Raw genomic sequence first — 16,367 nt, forward strand, 5'->3', positions numbered from 1 at the left:
CATTGCAGCACGACGGTCTTCAAGAAATGCAATTGCATGTATGAGTTAAGATGCACTTCTGTGCATGTATTCTGAGGCCTGCTCAACCTTACAGTAATCAATCAATCAACAGTAATTAATCTAGGTAATTCCAGAATAATCAAAAAATATCATAACACTCTTTTGGAAAGATAAAAATAGAGATTTGACCCCATTCTCAGACAGCATGCCTGAAGCTTCCTGCATTATATTGTGCTCTATCAAAAGATGATGCCTTGAACTTTGATTTTTATAAAGGTAGACTGAAATGAAACACATGAAGATTTTAAATTTCCTTTCCAAAATTTCATTGATAACTTAGATTCCTATTCACAGTTAAAGACGAAAACCACGGCATTTCCTCCAATCGAGTTTATTCATTCAACATTTCACATTACAAATACTTTAAGCATTCTGTTATAAATATTTAACTGCAAATAATCAAGACTCAACTACCAAAGCACATGTATGACTAACCCAACTATAAAATGATATTTTTCTTTACACAACTCCATATGGATTTAAAATATAAAAATGAAAACTTAGAAATGACATAGCAAAAAAAAATATTCCTCTTATAAAAATCTATTGATAAATACACCTTCCCATACACAGTTATAAACTATGTAAATTTAAATAAGCAGTTACATAGAGAATTTTCTTGTATTTATGATTTTTTTTCTTATCCTTCTCTAGACATGAAGCACAATATAGTGATTATTAAAACTAGAAAATCTAATAAGTGTACTGGTCAAAAACTATAATCGAAATGACAGTCATTACATTCCAATTAAAAATATATCAGTAAATTGTTAAAACATTATTCACTTAATATTTACATCGTTTGTAATCACAGTAGCATGAACTCAAGTAGGAAAATGTGAATACATAAAAGTGAAAACACCTATGATTTCATATATATATTAATCAGAGAATGATAAATGTTATAATGGCTGAAGGAGAGTTTGTGAGGTGAGACACGTTGCAAGTAATGGTTATTATATTAGACGTTAACTGTAAAGGTCTCTGGGAAAAAAGTATTGCACAGATCTCACTGTCAATATTTTGAAAGCGTATTCAAGAAAACCCTGAATCAATATGCGATTAATCGCTCTCTCGTATGCTTCTTTTTGTCAACTAGTAAACACAGTAAAGTGTGGTTTGCACACTTAGTGCATGGAAAAGGTACAACTGAAAGTGTGGGAAAAGGGTTGAAATAAAATAATAGAAAATAACCAAATCCCAACTTATTAATTTAGCTCATGCATACCTAATGAATACATGAACCTTGTTACCTCTCAGAATTATACATAACAGTAAACATTGATATTTTAATATGGAACATTCATCATTGTGATGCAAGATGCATCCTAACATTAATTTACAGTGTTAAGTATTTTCTACAGCCAATAATAAGGGAGGTATCATCATTCTCGTAATTGATAGTGGGTAGGTATAAACTTCTACAAGTACCATACATTTTAACGAATCTGTGTCATGCTAGATTCAATATTTACTTTCTCCATCAAGACAGAATAGAACACTGTTTTGCACTCATTTTGCAAATATTAGTCTCAATAATACAGTCACTTAAATATATATATATGTGACAATCTAGGGATTTCTGCACATGAATACATAAAACCTAAACAAAATTATATTAACATTTCTTTTTCTTTTCATTAAAAGGTATGCTTGCGTTATAACCAGATCTCTCAGTAACAAAAGGTACAAAATATATATCCAACAAGTGAAAAAAACAGAAAGGTTATCACAAAAGGACTTTCCATTGGTGGAAAAAAAGTGACTTGAAAAACAATATTTAGAAAAGTAGTGCATAATGGTTTTACGTCCATGACAAAATAATTAGCTATAAAACACAGTACAAAAATCAGCAGACCATGTAAAAAATTATATTTGTTTTTCAAATTCTTTGAAATGTGCTCCGCTACCGCGATGCTCTGTTAGAACACCGTGGCAAAAACCCATGCCGAAAAACACTATCAATGCAACACATGGTCATTTCTCATTAGCAAATACTACAACACTGAGTTAGCTTTTAGCACAAAATCCCTGACAAATGAGCCAAAGTTACTGCCATAACCATTACAAGAATCATAAATACTCAAGTTAATAGATTTCATCATTTTCTAACCCATCAAACCAATTAAATTTAAGCTTTCCATCATATATATAATCTTCATTGGATCACAGACAGTGGGATATCTCGAAGGCTCAACTTTGGTTTGCCTGACCTAAAAACTGTGCATCACATCCTGAATCACTGTTGTTCAACTTCTCAGTAGTTGTCCGTTAGCCTCGTCTCAGATCTTACGCTTGATTAAGTTAGAAGTAACTTGGAAGCAGTTTAATAGTAAGCCTACAGTGTCTGAGCATGGTTAAGATGAGAAACTCTAAAGGATTTCAATATTATAAATCTTTTTCCACTTAATCACAAATATGTTAGAAACCAGTCCATATAATCCATTCCATAATGAACCCCTTAAAATGTCATTCATACAATAGCTTGTGGTCTCTTGTTAGTGGTTACTGTGCGTTATGTTAAAGGAGTAACTGTGAATCCATATTTGCCATGCAATCATTTAAGATTAGCCTGTGAAATAGGAAACTTGATATTGAAGTCATATGAGCGAGGCTCCAACTCTTACATTTACATCCTCTTTTGTGTGTAGCCTCCAACAGTTTAAAGTGAAAATGTGACCCATTACAAACAAAAAGACACGGTTCAGAGATTATAAAGATAGAACAGTAATTCAGAGTCAAGTCAGGCTAAACATCTATATTTTTTTTTTTAAATCCAATGCATTCAAGTCTTCATGCGCACCAATGTAGCTTTTCAACAAAAATCAGGATTACACCATTTTCTTTTAACATTCTCTTCTGCAAAAAAAAAAAATTAAAATTAAAAACTTAAGAATAAATACAATTTCAGACTTAAAAAAAGAACTGTAAATAAAAAGGACTTAGCGAAATGAAAAGTGCATGTAAATGAATAGCACAGCCGTGATCTCCCGGATCAGTTCCAGCGGAAGGAGATGTGGCGAGGCCGGTCTCCTCCCTCCTTCACTAGAGGCTTGTGAAACTCCCGTCCGGCACGCGAGTGAATGGCTGCCCAGCAGTATTCACAGTAGTACTGAAGACAAGTGACGTTAGCACAGAAGAACGGAGCGAACTTTCCCCCACAACGTGTGCCCTGACACTCATCACACAGCTGGTCATCCAGTACATATGGCTTCACTTCCACCTGGGAAAAGTAGACACTTTTAGTTCAGTACCTTAAGGCAGGCTGACCATGAAGAACAAGGGCCAGAAACAAACAGTTTAGTCTGACATTGATCAATATAAAAACATTATATTGAGTATTCATTCAATATCTGGTTTCAATGGAAGCAACACATCAACATGAAACAAGGGTTCCAGCAGGACTTAGAGTCTTCAATTTATAAAAAGGCAATAAAGTCATAGGTTAGCATTTTTTTTTTTTTTAAATAAACATGAGTGATGCACGTTAAAAAAAAAAAAAAAAAAGAAAAGAAAAAAAAATCAATACGCGGGACAATTATACAAATACAATAAATAAACAATTCTGGTCCCCGAGTTAATGTCTTCTGCCATTTGGGAGAGTACACCAGAATGAAATCAGCATTGTTTACATTCAGGATAAAGATTAAGTGCGTGCAAGCTCTCATAAATCATCAAGTTTTGAAGATGAACAAAATGTCTTCCAGGTTGGAATGACATGAAAGCGAGTAATTAATGATAATTTTCATTTGGGGTGAACTAATCCTTAAAAAAAAAAAAAAAAAAAGACTACAAAGGCCACACACCATGTGAAACACAAACAGTGTTTATTTATAAAAATAAAAAAAATATTAATAATAATAATAATAATTATTATTATTCTAAGTTTACAGCCCAGACTCCTTCAAAAAAGGAACTGGCTATTATTATTATTATTTTTAATAATAAAATAAAAATAGTTTCAATTATTAAACTGCAAAAAAACTAGACCGTTTACAATAACAATCAAGCAATGCAAATATTAATTCAGTCAGAGGGACATATAAAAATTACTGCTGCTAATATTGCATATATGGAAATCTAAAAGAACTTAGTCTGGCAAAGCACAGAAAAAAAATAAAAATAGACTTGACTATATCAGTGTGGCGAGTGGGGCGGGGCCGAGAGGCGTGGGAACGAGGAGTGAGGCCAGGTGTAGTGATTGGAGATGAGCTACACCTGCGCCCCACCGCCCGTATCGAGTCCCACGTAGGAGATGGAAGGATATAAAACTGGAGTGACGACCGTGAAGGACGAGAGAGGACCAGGCCTGGGACATTATTTTATGTTTTGGTTTTTATTTGCGCGCACCAGTCGTCCGCGAGGGGCTGGTGCGCCGTTTTGTATTTATTTTGTGATTATTAAAATGTATTTTGATTGTGCGCCGGTTCCCGCCTCCTTCTTCCCGATGAGTAAGAAGTTCATATTGTTACAATCAGTTTGCATATACCGAACAGCTCAAAGATCCAAGCACCACTCTCACCCGTTTATCGATCTCTCCGTGCTGCAGTTGCACAAAGCGAGCGCTGATAGCAGCAATGTAGCTCTGCTGATTGGAGAAGGCCACACGTCCAGCCCCTTTAGGATACTTCAGCTCAGGGTCAGTGTCAATGCCAGCATAGCACACCCCGCCGTACAGTCGGTCCATAATCATGGCGAGCTCCACTGTCATGGGGTAACACGTCAATAAAACAAAATATATAAGAATAACTTTAAAATGGCTTTCAGAAACATTCACTGCATCATGCAACCACCTTACTACAATGAGCATTTATTTCAGAGAAAATGTACTGGATGATTGTTACTACACACTGTTAATAATGTCCAAAAAATTATAATTTTGATCATGGTCATATCTGAAAGCCAAACAAACCAGCTCGTAGAGGTCGTGGAACTCCCCCAACAAAGATAGTTTTTCTGGGGTCAAGGGGCTGAGATCCATCCATCACAAAGTCACTGTCGTTCAAATTCCAGGGTCGTATCTGGACCTGAAGACACATCGTGAACAGAAGAGAATCACTAGCTTGTCATGTCCCATTCAGCAAACACAGGTGGAAATGACAGAAACCGTGTTTCTACTTTCAGGTTTATATTTAACTTTAAAATGCTCTACTGCTTTCTCACAGCGACTCTCCAAAGTCACAGAAACAGCAGACCTGAGGCCTTTGAAAAGCTTACTGGCTTATCTTTGATTGTAGGGCTAGAGACACAGAGATAGAGCTTCCCATCCTCTTCCATACAAGCGTCTATCAGCGCCTGGACCGAGCTCTCGTCTTGAAACAGAAGGAACGCATAACCTGCAGGACAACGGGCGCATTGCATTTTAAGAATCACTTTCAATAACCTTGACCTGTAGCCTTAGCTCAGGCCTGATTGATGATATTTATCTGGAGCTCAGCTTTAAACTATGGGCATGCCGTATAAGCACCTATGCAGGAATGCAAAATATATTCGCTGAAATGAGAGAAGCTGATATCTGCATGACTCATTTCTTAATAAACGTACGTGAAAATGACTTTCAAACTCACCTTTCGGTGGAAAATATGATTTGCTTTCTGCTTTGTGAGGCCAGTCCACAAACAAATGTCCAAAGCGTCGGAAACTGGCGGTGATCTCGTCTGAAATTGTATATGAATGTATTATGGTTGGTGCACATTTAAAAAAAGAAACCTGGAAAGAAACGCCTGTTTATGCTTTAGTACCTTCATCTATGTCCGGAGGTAGACCACCAACAAAGACCTTGCGAGAATAGCGCTCAATGCATTCACCATTTTGGTGAGGGAAACTGTGTGGTGAACCCAGTCCACTCAGACTCTGATCAGACCGGTCATCATCTCCGTAAGTTCGCTCATCATCCATGGGAAACAACGATGAGTGACCTGTCACACAATAGCCACAAAGGCCATTTAGTGCCACTGATGCTGAAGTCACCAATTTATATGCAATGAAACGTAGCTATAGATTTTGTAGAGTATCAATTAACATCCTTCTTCATTTGAATACAATGAGTGCACAACGTTTCTAAACACAGTGTTCAAAATCCCTAGCCAAGCAACCAACACGACTGAACACAAAAGCATGTTGTAACTTGAAATGAAATGAACCGAAAGACACTTCGGAGATCTTTACCTCGTCGCCTCCCGTAATTCCTCGCTGCATGTGAAATAAGACAGAATAAACTTAAGCAAGGAGTTAGAAAATTGATTAAACGGTATAAAACACTACTGGCAAAATGGATGATTTTTGAATTAAATGCACAATTACACAGATACAAGTCTACAGCTATTGGAGAGCATAACGTGACCCACTTCACACAGAACAAGCAAACCATGAAATCATCTGGTTTACAACATTTGTGCTTTTCAAACATATCATTTATTCCTATATTAAGCATTATTAATTTCAATTTTTTTTTTTTTTTTTGCATAGTGTACATTATGCAATTATAGTATGTGAAAATAACCAAACCAGGTCTGTGCAGAAACTACATGTCCAACTCTCAGTGTTTGTCCTAGATTAGCCTTCAAATCCTGAAGGGAGCTTAGGTGATATATTGGGAAAGCACTTCCATGCTCCTTCTTTCTACTTATTCCATGGCTGTGCTTTCTGAAACCCTCATCCTGAGCCATCTATAAATCACTGAACTGTAACGGATGCTTATAAAACCAAAACTTATAAAGCAGGGTTGTATTAGTACGGGGCACAGTATGGATATTTTCGGCATATTTTTGAATTTGGGGGAAAGTTGGTTTAGTTTTATTAAGTTGTTTTGAATTGGCCCGAATAAAACCATGATTTTTGACACAAAGTGCTCTGACACAAAGTTGCTTTTTTTGAGTCACATGGTCTTCGATTTGATCTATGGATAAAAATAACAATGCAAACACACTGAATAATCACTTTATGATTCAATTAAAATGTTCCGATATAGGCTTGTTGGCAGTCAGCCACCCTAAGAAAGAGAACAAGATAACCAATTTAATTATGGAAGAACTACAGTAGATAGTATTTGAATTGTATATTTATTGGGTGTTTTATAATTTTGGGATTTTTGTTATTTAGGCTGATGGAATGTCGTTTTAATGGAAAGCCAACTCTAGTTGTTTTTAAATGTGCTATGCAAATTAGCTAAATATAGCTGCAAGCAGCGATTACCGGACTCAAGCACTTAAAATGTTATAACACTGATTTTATAATATCTAAGCATTAATCCATAAGCTAACCTAAGAACAAATCATGTTTGTGTGAGTTGAATAAGCCCATTAGTGGTCTTCAGTTGCACTCTAGTTGTTATAATTGAAATTTATGCAATTTCTCATACAAAAGGTTTTTACATAAACGTTAAATAAGTGAAGGGGAAGTGTGTGTGTCAAATGCTTTAAATTGTATTTATTTTTTACATGCACAAATAGTTTCTCAATGTTTGCACATAATAACCAATCTTTTATTTTTAAATATTTATCTTTGAATTAATTAGTTTTTTTAACAGTAGAATTAATATTGATCTATTGATGGATAAATACACAGATAAACCGCTGTGCCGTGCAGCTCATTTATCATGCAGTAAAAATGCCCAAAACAGGTTGCCCGTGGATGAGAATCCCAAACAAGGACTGGTGGGAGGTTATGCTGCTTCACTTCACAGTTGCTGAGTGACAGGACACACATTCATACAACACTATTTAAAAGGAAGAACCGCATGTTCCATGTGTCATGCATTTGATTGATATGATTGAGCTGTCAATCCAATTACAAATGGATTTTGTGGTTGCATGTAAACATAGCCACTGTGTTTAACCTTTATGACTATTATTTTTTTTGCCCAATCCCTCTTGAATTTTGTATGCTTGTTTAGAAATAAATTATGCATCATTTTACGCAGTAATTAGAAGTTGTGGACTTAAAAAAATAAATAAAATAGGATTTACAGGCCTTTGGGTTTACACTATGTAAATAATATTATAAAAAGACCATGTTACCGACCATGAATTTATTATTATTATTATTATTTTTGATAACTATGGACCTAGAGAGTATAGAGAATAGTACTGCACTGATTGAGTTAGAAACCTAGGACTAATTCAGAATAGTTTTTTTTTTATATATACATAATCTCAAATCATTAAAAACTGGTTTGACAGCACTGAGGCAAAGTTGTTCAGAATGAGATCTAACATTATGTGAAAATCTAGTGTAAATGAATTTGACACTAGAACATTTTATTTCAATTTGAGGATATTTACTGTAAAAAATAGTGTAACGGTTATGGGACCACCTATGGTCCGATCTCATTGAAACTTTGCATGATTGTTAAGTTTCATAAAGTTTTGAGTTTTCATTTAGGTTTTTTAGGCTTTTAGGTATATTTGGCCACACCCCTTTCAAAATAACCCTGTTATAGCTACCCATTTTTTTGATAATTATTGACCTGGAGAGTCCAGAGAATTGTGCTGCAGTGGTTTGATCGAGATGGAGCGAAAAACCTAGGACTTGTTAGTTCACAAAAGTAGAATTTTAACATAATATGAACATAAGCTCATACAGACCATTAGACCATGAGACGAACATGACCCAAAGAGTTTTGTTGACCTCCATTAACCTTGTCTAATAGATGCTTAGACTTGTTTGGCCAATGTGTTTTGAGATACGTGAATGTCCTCATAGACACTTGTGCCACTTTAGTAAAATTGGCCCCACCCCTTCAAACGTTTGTCTCCCAATGCGACGGAGTGTCGAAATTTCGTCTTGTTGCTCTGTTAAAAAAAATGTCTAATACTGACTTAAGGAATTCTGCCTCCTGAGCAAGACAGATGACTTTTCTTTATAACAAAATCAAGCATTATAATTCAACAAATACAATATAAAAATTACATATTGCAGATCTGATGCAACATATGCACTGAGGCAACAAAGACTGCAAATGATACACAACCTTCTGTATGATGTTGAGATTACAACATACTGGTCAGTGAATCCAGATTTTAATATCCAATTCAACAGAGATATCAAAGCAGCATAAAATACAATGACAAAGACCTTGCATGGATTATTTGTAGTGCAACAAACATAAGAAGCTTCAAAGCAAAATAAACCAATTATTATTTTGGCATTTCAGGTTATTTTGTTAAAAGCACCATATATTTTCTCTTAATATAACACATTTAAATTCATATCCACACAATTAAATATGCTATATTAAACATTTCCTTGCAAAACATGGAGCTATAAACTCATTAGCAGAGAACATGATATAATTGAAAATGCCTTGTCTACAATTTCTAAATTAGCTTTAATACTCCAATTTGATGATTTTTACTTGTAAGATAGTTAATATATTATTTAATACTGATGTGAGGTAGGATTTGTAATGGTGGCAGTGAATAATGTACCTTTTAAGGAATCCTGCTCGGCTCTCATGATGTCGATCAGAGAGTTCTCTAGAGAGTGCATGCTAAAACCATCAAAGGACCGACTGCGCTCCTGCAAAAACATCAAGGGATATGTGATTAGACACTGTCATTCTGGCTTAAATGGGTTTCATCAAGCAATGCATGCATAGGTGATATCAACAGTTTTGGAAACTGTTCGCATGCACAAAATTTTGTTTTGAATTTGAATATCAGCAACAGTAAAAAAAAGCAGATGATACCGGTCACCCTACCCTTCCAAACTTGCAATTAGGGCACACATTAAAATACAGAGGCTCACACAGTTGGGCATTTGATATGTACAACACCAATAACTGAATACATCAAGGCTCTCTAACGCTACAGACCTTAAGAAAGGTCATTATCTGTGTCTGTTTTCTTGCAAAGGGACCCCTTGCTTAGCAATCCTGAGTGCCTTCATAGCCTTCATCCATTACCCTTGGGTGTTGCAGCACCACAGGCCTCTGCTTACCAAGAGGAAAAAGCCTTGCAAACACAATACAAGGTTTGTTCTTGGTATTAGGCTACGAACCGAAGGGAGGACACACTGAGCATGTGAAACAGTGAGTGTTACCACTGCAGTTCAAACACGAACATAATCTCACTGTGCACCAAAGCACATAAAAATACAGTTCAGACTCGCTGGCAATAGGCAAATCAGAATCAAACCAAAATAATTACAGTACTACAAATATTTCCATATATGACAACTGATAGTTGTTTATCAAATCATCTGTCAGTCTCCCACCGTTATTGAATCCATGATAGACACAGAATCAATAAGAATAGCCTGTGTGACTAAATTTGCAAAAGTCCCTAGTTTCAGTGAATACTAATATCTGGAATAAATGATAATCAGTGGTTATATCAGAGTATCAGACTTTCCAGTTCTCCTCCTGTTGCCCGTGCCATCCCCTGATTTTGACTCACTCATCCATGTCTTTTTATATCAGTGGCATTCACAGCTTGCAGAAGTGGAGCGACAGCACCACATTACTCATCTGAGCTTTGATCCATCACATTTATCTAACAAACACACCACACGAGCGCCATCAGATTAGGTTAGGCCAAAGGCAAGCAAATGGAGAAAGAAAAAAAGCAATAGATTTGTTTTCATCTCATCCCCAATAAACACACACACACCTTTGCAACCGTATTACCTCTAAACAAACAAACAAACACACTCCTCTATTAAAATCATAAATAGCTAATAATTAGGAGTTTTAGTTACCTGAAAAGGAAAGATGCTATCGTTGCGGTTTATGGTATCCTCTATCCAGGGTTTAGTGTTGAAGCCAGAGTTGTTGCGGGGATACTTCTGCGTTGGGGTTTGGTTATTTGGGAAAGACTTCTTTAAAGGAGAGATCGAGTTGAGGGGATTGACCCCTCCGTTCAGCCCTCGGCGATACTCCCGTCCCTGAGAGCTTCCCCAGCCTCCGTATCCTCCACCTGAGCTCCATGAAGTAGAAGATGGGGTGGACGAGGGGCTCTGATAGCTCCCCCATGGGGAAGGAGGCTTGCTTAGGTTGTTCCCCAAATGGGGCAACTGGTTGAAAGCAGCATTGCGGTGGGAGAAGGGAGGTGGATGGGGGCTTGCCGTGGACCTGCGGGGCTGATTATGAGGGTGTTGGAAGTGTGGATGAGGAGATGGATGGTGCTGAGATAGAGGCCCTATCTGGTGGGAGAAGTTCCCCCCGAATCCTGAACTGGTGTGATGAGAGAAACTTTGAAATAGCAGCGGAGGAGGAGCATTGTTAGTAGTAGCAGCCTGATTGAAAAAGCCAACCTCTTCGATCAAGGTGGAAGGGTTGGGGGGCATAGCAGTGGACCAGCTGCTGAAGCCAGTAAGGGACGACGAAGACGAGCTACTAGACTGTGCTAAAGTACCAATACCAGACGTCTCCTGATAATCAAACCCTGATAACACTGGAGATTCCAGCCGCAGTGGCTCTTTACCGTTAGCGTTCTCCATGGTCCCTTTCTCCAGCTGGTTCTCGTCTGGCAAGGTGTTGTCCAACTCTGATATGATTCCTGGAGCTTCCTGGTGACATGGCGGAGAGAGCGTCTGCTTGTCTTGTCCTTCATAACTCTCTTGTTGTGGAGCCTTGGACGTCTCGGACTCCAAAATATCATCTTGCATGTTAGAGTGGGTCGTCACAGTTGGGAAAAGCCAAGCAGACCCAACACTTCCACCATTGGTAGTAGTGTCGTTGCTGGTGAAAGCCGGGGGGCTTGGAGGTGTTGTCTGGTGGGGAAGCGGATGCTGCAGGTGTGGGTGAATTCTTACAGGAAAAACTGATTTGTTAGCAGCGTTGTTTTTAACCAGAAAGCCGTAATCCCCCATTTATGTAGCCTAATGGAGTAAATCTTCCAATTGTGTGTAATTCCCTCAGTTTCTTTGAATACCCTTGTGTGTGAGAGAGAGAAATAAAATATTAAAAACACCAAACAGCTATTGAATCAAAATCATACAACCATAATACCATAATGCATTCTCTATTCATTTGTACACGTACACCAGTCACGTAAAACGGTTCTATCGTGGATTCATGCACTTTGCTCTAAATCTGAATGAGAGGAAAATATGGTGCAACGAGAAACGCTACGCAACGTTGACTTTATCGACAATATGTTTCTTTCGAAGCAAAACGAGGTCGTATTTTAACATATCACGACAAGGCATCATGACACAGGCCACCTTATCTAATTATTCATCACGGCTGATGATGGAGGTTTTTCACGCACGTTATTTCAAAGCATTATTATCGCAAATGTTTCAAGAAAATGCAACTGACCTACCGGCGTTCTTCCTTATTTCAGCAATGACCTCCTCTCTTTCAACCATTTAAATACAGGAAAATGTTGATGACGTTTCATGTGCGATAGGGGTAGTGTTTACCATAAAACTCCTCAAATTTACATTGACGCGTCCTTTAAATCCTACGTCTGTGCGGCCGAACGCTACTCAGTGAATTTCTGATTCATTTGTTTCATATGCAACGCTGGATTATTTCAGATCAAAATCGTTCGTGTTCTGGTTGTTTAATGACAGCGTGCATCGCGCGGTGTTAGCCTATAATCAAGACAGTGAGTCAAAACGAGCACGCATCATCGTCGGATTACAATTTACGCGCGACGCGTTTTGGATGTTCTTGCTAAAGATTTTCTTTATCTACTCTGAGAATGACACAGGTTTTCTTACGTTTCCAAGTTGCAAGGACAGGCTGCAAATGACCATGGCTTGTGAGCGTTGCACTGGTTCGACCAATCCGGTTGGACTTCCGTCTTTAACCCCGCCCTTCTATAGCAGAATCTCCGCCCAGTTTTGCATCTACGCGGCATTTGATTGGACAAGAGAATCCGAACCACACCTCTTTCTCAACCAGTTACTTTCTGTCACACAGAGAAGGGTGACTGACTGTACCTGCCCAGAATGTCAATACTACCTTATACGACCGGTTTTGAGATGTTTAAATATTTACTGTCTACTCTACGTTTTTAGATCAGATTCCTCTAAACAATAAATATATTATAAATATAATAATAAATAGTATTTAGAACTAATAAAGCGAGTGCCTAATGAACCCACATGTGTATTCTACAATTGAAAACTTTGTAATGTTTAAATGTGTATTAAACAAATATATGAAATATGAGATGTTTATATGAACAGCATTTTCTTGGACTGGAAAATGCATGCTTTACAGCTTCCAATGAGAGTAGGTTATGAAAAAAAATCTAGTTTTATAGAGAAATATCTGATGATTGTCCACATATTCATGCCTGGTTTTTCTTCACATTCATTCTGTATGCATGCTGCTTTTACATATGGCCAGACACATCTATATCTTTTTAATGATGGGTTTGGAGTCTCAGGGATGCCTTCAGTAGGCCACCTCTAGTGCTCACTGCAGCCTGCAATCCCATTAAAGTAAGCTGCTACTATTTTCAGCCTGTAATCGAGTTTTAGCACTTGACTATTCATGCCTGGACCAGATCAAAATCAATCAGTTTCTCTGCAGCACAAGGTTTAAAAACATGCATGACATGCACTGGATGAATCTGTTTTAAGCAATTCATTTTCCTCTAGTGTTTGTTGTACACTGACTAATGATTCATCTGAAGGAAATCTGATATATCTGATCTGTCTACCGAAATGGGAATAGATAAAATTAAGCTTTCCATGCTTTGTCCAAATTTAACCACCTGCATATATGTTAATACACAAAACATTTAAAATCGCATATGTTTCACACATATTAAGCAACAGCATTGCAGTTAGTCTGAGAATATAATAATTGCTTTTGCATGCAAGCCTTTCATGCCGTGTATTTAAAGATGCAAATCAAAGCAGCCGTAAACAGCCACAAATGAATCAGCTGTGTTTAAAATGCATTCATCATTGACATCACTCACTTTCAGTTTCCCAGAAACCATGCAGAGCGGGGACCTGAATAACCATTTGTGGTCTTTTCTTTCATCAGTCTGTGTGTGGGTCTGTCACAAGATACCGCGTGCAAGGTCATCTTGCAGAAGGACAAGTGCTTCTCAGAGGATTAAAAGATAGCTATCTTCCCTTGTAGCTCACAATGTTGTTCCGTCAGACACATCTGCACTAGTTGCGTGCATTATTTCACATGCTGTTAAAGGATTGAAATAAAGGCTTGTGTCCTTAATTTTAGCTTTGACAAAGGACACTTAAGGTGCCACAAAAATGACTAATTTACACTTCCTTCATCTGCTACCGTAATGCTGCGCACCTCAATGCTTGCCGGCATGAATGTTTTTGAAACAAAGCAATTAATATCTCTCCATGGCCACAGAATGACTGACGCTGCTGTTTGAAATGTAGGCTGCAGAGAACAGCACGTTGTATTATGCAGTAGCCCTCAAGGTGAAAGATGTGAAAGGCGTGATTTCAGCAATCAACATTGTTTATTAAATTCCTTTCAATGCAACTCTATGAACAGCAAAAATGAGCTGTGGTAAATCAGAAGCCTGACTGCATTTAGAAGCTCTTTTCTCAACCCAATTTCTAAAGTTCCCATGTGACCCCAGCAGATCTTTGCTACATTTTAGGCCCATGACGGGTGAACAGTGAGCAGTGTTAGGAGATGGATCGATCTATGCTTACTGCAGTGTCATAAACCATGTGCAAACACTGCAACAGCTGGGAAAGGACCCCTCCCTCTTGTCCCTGCACTGTTACACTGTCAAAACACACACGTACACACACACACACACACACAGTGTTCCCTCTCCCTCCCTCGCTTTTTGACTTGCCTGATGTGTGGCTCACAGCTAAGCCGATGTCAGTGTATGTTCAGGGACAGCTGGGAAGATGACCATGCAATTCAGCAGCTCTGCCTCTCTCTCTCTCTCCTCCTTTGACCTTCCTCAGTTTCTCACATCAATTCGCCTGCACTCCTTTTTCAGGTTCTCGGTTTCAATTAAAATCTTCCAGCTCTTGGCCTCGGGTCTCCGTCTCTCTGCTGTTCTTTTTTTAAACCGTCCTTTATCTGTGTTAAAGGGGAGAAGCTTTAGTGTTGCTGCGCTTTGACTGCTAGTGCTATGTGGCACATGCCCAGACCATGTGACTAAGGGCTTTGGCCATGTGAGAACTTCTGCTTTGGCCTGGCAGCAGAGAGGAGAGTCACAGCGCAAGAGGATGAACAATAACACACATAGACACACACACCAAGCGCAATGCAACAAGACACACTGTGCTGGAATACAATGACAGTTTTGTTCTCACAGTGAACATCCACTTCACGAGGCATGTTCCTCACAGAGCAACAAAGCTTTTCTAGTAAAAACTTTGAAGAGTATTTATACAAATGTATATATGAGTTTAGAATGCATCATAGTCATGATCAATCTTTTTGCAGATGGTGACGATGTAAATCTAGCAATTCTAGCAAATATATCTAATAATTTTATTGTACGTTTATGTTTTAGTATCTTGGCATTAAATTACATTTTAAAATGAGTTAATGTGGCTGTGCAAGTTCTTCTAATACAAAATCTGAAGGAGCGATTGCAAATTGGACTCTTTTACTCTTTTGACCATCATTGGAACCTCTTAGAAACACTGTTTTTTTCTCTCTCTCTTGCTAATGTGGCAACTATGATGACTTCTGCTTCTGAGAAACCTAGAAATGTGAAAATGGTCCATTTGATACAAAATGAAACAAGGCTGTGAGGATGTGGTTAGTGTTTGTTATTTAGCTTTCACTTTAGAAATTTTTGAAAATACATATTTAGATCATTCTAGTGGACAAAAATGTTCGGGTTATGAAAATTTGATGTGATTTAATTCCTTCAAAGCTTCATTTTTATTATATATATTGTTTATAGTTATATATAGTGTATAGTTTATTGACCTTTGATGCACTTCCTGTGCCTGTTAAACTAAAGTAATGCACCTAATTGTGCTGCCAATATGTTATCTAACATCTGCTTGAAAATGTATCTGTTTTTCATTGGTTATTTCATTTTAAAACTAACATTCCTTCTGCAGTTGGAAGGGCTTATGATATCAATCAGCCTCGTCAGACCTGGAGTGTTTCACCGTCCCTGTGGATGTGCTGTTTGAATCTGAGCACTCATTTCCTCTAGAAGCTCTAATCAATGGAGACAGGCCATTTTCCTATTCCTTACACCTGAGTGGGTCCCTCAGTCTTCAGGCTTTAAGCTAACACAGCAGTATTGTACATCTAAGTCCACATTAACCCTGGCCAAAGTATTAAACCCTGCCAAGACAGCATGTTGAGTCGAGGGCAGATGAGACAGCGTAGTGAAAAAGTAATAATGCATCTGTCTGTGTGAATGTTTTAAGGA

General features: G+C 37.8%; 1 protein-coding gene across 4 annotated transcripts; it reads right to left on the bottom strand.

The window, feature by feature from the left end:
- Nucleotides 1–375: 375 nt before the first annotated feature.
- LOC127971777 (cytoplasmic polyadenylation element-binding protein 4) lies at nt 376–12,885 on the bottom strand. 4 transcript variants are annotated; one of them, XM_052575001.1, is made up of 10 exons: nt 12,730–12,885; nt 10,759–11,934; nt 9,489–9,579; nt 6,229–6,252; nt 5,802–5,978; nt 5,628–5,717; nt 5,278–5,396; nt 4,973–5,087; nt 4,583–4,764; nt 376–3,283 (listed from the first exon to the last, which is right to left on the bottom strand). In XM_052575001.1, exons 2-10 carry the CDS (start codon nt 11,869–11,871, stop codon nt 3,056–3,058), a joined length of 2,139 nt encoding a protein of 712 aa, XP_052430961.1. In that variant the 5' UTR covers nt 11,872–11,934; nt 12,730–12,885; the 3' UTR covers nt 376–3,055. The 4 variants fall into 4 exon arrangements, with proteins under 4 accessions (XP_052430961.1, XP_052430962.1, XP_052430963.1 ...); XM_052575002.1 differs by lacking the exon at nt 12,730–12,885 and adding an exon at nt 12,327–12,713; XM_052575003.1 differs by lacking the exon at nt 12,730–12,885 and adding an exon at nt 12,323–12,713.
- Nucleotides 12,886–16,367: the final 3,482 nt, after the last annotated feature.

The sequence above is a fragment of the Carassius gibelio genome, chromosome B14, assembly GCF_023724105.1.
Source record: "Carassius gibelio isolate Cgi1373 ecotype wild population from Czech Republic chromosome B14, carGib1.2-hapl.c, whole genome shotgun sequence".
Taxonomy (NCBI): Eukaryota; Metazoa; Chordata; class Actinopteri; order Cypriniformes; family Cyprinidae; genus Carassius; species Carassius gibelio.